General features: G+C 58.6%; 1 protein-coding gene across 2 annotated transcripts; it reads right to left on the bottom strand.

Moving 5' to 3' along the window:
• Nucleotides 1-2,334: 2,334 nt before the first annotated feature.
• LOC100954850 (keratin-associated protein 10-1-like) lies at nt 2,335-3,015 on the bottom strand. Of its 2 annotated transcripts, XM_012810287.1 has the most exons (2): nt 2,718-3,015; nt 2,335-2,627 (listed from the first exon to the last, which is right to left on the bottom strand). In XM_012810287.1, the coding sequence occupies exons 1-2, from the start codon at nt 3,013-3,015 to the stop codon at nt 2,335-2,337; spliced, it is 591 nt and encodes a 196-aa protein (XP_012665741.1). The 2 variants fall into 2 exon arrangements, with proteins under 2 accessions (XP_012665741.1, XP_012665740.1); XM_012810286.1 differs by having other exon boundaries at nt 2,335-3,015.
• Between the last annotated feature and the right edge of the window lie 455 nt (nt 3,016-3,470).

Raw genomic sequence — 3,470 nt, 5'->3', positions numbered from 1 at the left:
CAGAGTGCCATGGCATTACAGCTCACAGCAACCTCCAACTCCTGGGCTCAAGCGAGTCTCCTGCCTCCGCCTCCCAAGTAACTGGGACTACAGGAATACCTGGCTATTTTTCAGTTGTAGTCATCATTGTTGTTTGGTTGGCCTGGGCTGGATTTGAACCTGCCAGCTCTGGTGTATGTGGCCGGTGCCTTAGCCCTTGAGCTACAGGCACCGAGCCAACATTTCATTAGTTTTAATTTTTAAATCTTCTAATGTTCCTCTTAACCCTTTTCAATTTTTTAACATATTTCTCTAGCTTATCGAGTTGAATCCTTAAAACTTTGCCTCTTTCCCATACACGAGCAGTTGTGAACTTACATCAGTAAAACCGTCCTGTGTCCTCTCTGTATCTATTTTTGGTATATATTGTCTTCAGTATTATTTGTTTCCAAATAGTCTGAAATGCCCATTTAATTTTCGTGTGAAGCAGGAGCATGTAGAAAAGGCTGTTTAGGCTTTCAGGTGGACAGATATTTAGGCTGTGGGGTCCAGCGTGCCGCCTCGTGGGATGTCTGCCTTCTGGGTCCTGAGTCCTGCTGGGCAGCCAGCACCATGAGGGGCATCTGTGAATTCTTCTTGGACTCATGAAAAGAGAGGGTTGTGTTTCCTTCTGCTGGATCTCGAGAGAAGCACAGAGAGGCTGTGGGCACAGACTCTCGGCTCCTGCTGAAGCAGTGCCAGGTGCACTCGGAATCCGATGACTTCCACCAATGTCTATGGGACCCCGACTGCCCATGGTGGCCGCTCTGGCTGCAGCCCGGCACTGCTCTGTCCTGGCTGCCGGCCATTCCTTTCCTGCCCCTGCCCGCCCATCGGTCTGCTGGCCTCCTCAGTCATCTCTCCCTTTCCCTTAGGGAATTTTTATTTCTAGGTTTAATTGGACGATTTTCTTCTGTTCTTGGGGTCCTTACTTCTGCAGAGTAGTCAGGACTGTGGCCTTGGGGCTATGGGTCCGTCCCTCACACCAGGATGATTCCCCTCATTGCCAGGCCAGGCCGCCTGCCCTGCCCTCCTCGTCCTAGCCTTTTCTGTCTGGCAGTTAGCTGTGTGGCTGTCTGCGAGATTTGGGTCATCTGGACATCAGAGTATCCTGCCTTTGGTTTCCCTGGGCCCTGGGTGCTTCTCTACCACCGCCGCCTCTGGGGACAGTATCCTGCTTGTACTTCAGAAGCTGCAGCCTCTGCATGTCCTGGTCATCGTGTTCCCACTCAGAGTTTGTGTTTGAAGCCCCTGGGTGGTCGTTTGCATTTTTAAGTGAGGTCCAGATTGTTCTGTGTTATGGGATGAGACGTGGTCTGCACCAGGAAGGTCATGTTATGCATGTGTAGCAGATGGCAGGGGCCCGTTGTGGGGCCTGTCCCTCCCTGGGTACCTGTGGGCCCCGTCATTCCCAAGGGCACTGCCCCTCCTGCAGCTGATGGGAAGAGACCTGGGTGTGGGAAGGATCCTCAGGGTTAGCACCAGGAACACAGGATGAGGTGGCTAGGACTCCCAAAGCTCTGAGGCAGGCTACCCCAAGAAGGAAAGCTGGGGTCCTTAGACAGGCCACCCTGTTATTCCTGAGATCCCCTTCCCCAGGGGCATAGGGAGAACAGAGGCTGTGGGCTCAGGGCCTGGGGGGCTGCCTGTGTCTCTCTGTGCTGGCAGGGGAGACTGCAGGAGGAGGCCTTGCCAGCCCATGGGCTGGTATTTCATGGGTAGCAAAGTGGGGTAGGCTGTGGGCCATAGGGCCTGGTGGGTTAGCCCATCCTGGGGGCAGCCCCAGAGCTGGGAGGGTGAACAAGGCTAAGGGGTGCTGCCAGGGGGTCCATATTCCCCACAAGACCCAGCTTGGGTTCCAGAGGCAGCTTCCTGAGAGGGGCCTGGGGGCCGCAAGCTGGGGCTGGGGTCCTGCAGGGCTGTGAGGGAGCCTGGCCTGCTAGGCTTACAGAGACCAGCACCAGGTGACAGCACCGCCCTTCTCCCACCCTACCCCCTGTGTCCACACGCAGGAGAGAGGGTCAGCATGTGACAGAGGTGGCTTTATTAGGATGCAGAGGGACATCACTGCCTGAGACCAGGCCTGCTGGGCCTGGGGACACCCTGCGTGAGGGGCACTAGGTAGCAGCTGGGGCTTCTGAACAGCAAGTACCAGGGAAGGATGGGGAGAGACCACGCTGGACCCCACAGCCTGGGTTGCAGAGATAAGGGGCTTTCCCACTCGCTCTGTGCCAGAGCCAGAGAGGGGGTGGTTGGGGCAGGCAGGTGGTCAGCTCTCATCAGGGGTGAGATCCATGACGATCAGCAGCTGGACTTCTAGCAGGAGGCGAGGCTGCAGCAGGCCGGGCGGGAGCAGGCTGGGCGGCAGAGGAGGGACACACAGGAGGCTGGGCGGGGGCAGCAGGGCTGGCAGGAGGAGGTGGGGACCCAACAGGCAGGTCTGCACACAGGGCGGCAGAGGAGGGACACACAGGAGGAGGGTCTGCAGCAGGAAGAGGGGCTGGGCTGGCAGCACGAGGGGGCCAAACAGGGGGTGACCCCAGAGCAGATGGGCACACAGCACATGGGCTTGCAACACACAGGCTTGCAGCTCACAGGCACACAGCAAGCTTGCTGGCAGGGGGACGGGGTACAGCAAGCCAGCTGGCAGCTAGATTGTTGGCAGCATGAAGAGGAATCCCCAGAGCAGGCAGGCACACAGCAGATGGGCTTGCAGCTCACGGGCACACAGCAGGCCGGCTGGCAGGAGGATGGGGTGCAGCAAGTCGGCTGGCAGCTAGACTGCTGGCAGCATGAGGGTGTGCAGGAACTGGTGCAGACTGGTTGGCAGGGGCTGGACACACAGCTCACAGGGCTGCAGACCAGGGTCAGGCAGGGGGTTGGGGCACAGCAGCTGGGAGCACAGCAGGAAGGCTCACAGCAGCTCTCTGGACAGTCATCCACCTGCCAGGGCTCAGTGCAAGTGCTGGAGCAGACAGACATGGTGGACATGGCCATGCTGGGGCTGAGCTGGAGTAGGTGAGATGAGAGGAAGGCGTGAGTGTGGGTGAATGTGTGGGTGCTCTGTGCTCTGGGGCTTTTATACCCCTCTGGGCTGTGTAGTGTTTCCCCCAGCGGGAGGCTGGGCCACGCCCTGTCCTTCCTTGTTGATGTTTTGGGCCAGGAGGACCCTCATCAGGGCGGCTTCTCTTGCCAGGACACGACCTTGCTCAGCTCATGAAACTCAGCTGGTCTGGGCAGGACCACGCCCCTGGCTGGGTGTGGCCCCATGGGACACCTGGGCCTGGTCCCCTGCTTGCACCTGGCATGTCTGGGGATGCAGTGTCCAGGTAGTTTCCAGGCCCTGGGCTCTGCTCCACGGTGTGCCCAGCCTGTCTGCAGTGACCTCGCCTAGGCCACCTGGCCTGGGTGGCTGGGACAGGAATGGAGGTACCTGTTTGAGGAAAGGCTGT

The sequence above is a fragment of the Otolemur garnettii genome, unplaced genomic scaffold (genome assembly GCF_000181295.1).
Source record: "Otolemur garnettii isolate 467f Iridium unplaced genomic scaffold, OtoGar3 scaffold00128, whole genome shotgun sequence".
NCBI lineage: Eukaryota > Metazoa > Chordata > Mammalia > Primates > Galagidae > Otolemur > Otolemur garnettii.
This window is presented reverse-complemented; position numbering and strand designations above follow the sequence as displayed.

Excerpts from the sequence above, each read along its gene's own strand:
- LOC100954850 (XM_012810286.1), bottom strand. The coding sequence starts at position 3,015 with ATGGCCATGTCCACCATGTCTGTCTGCTCCAGCACTTGCACTGAGCCC.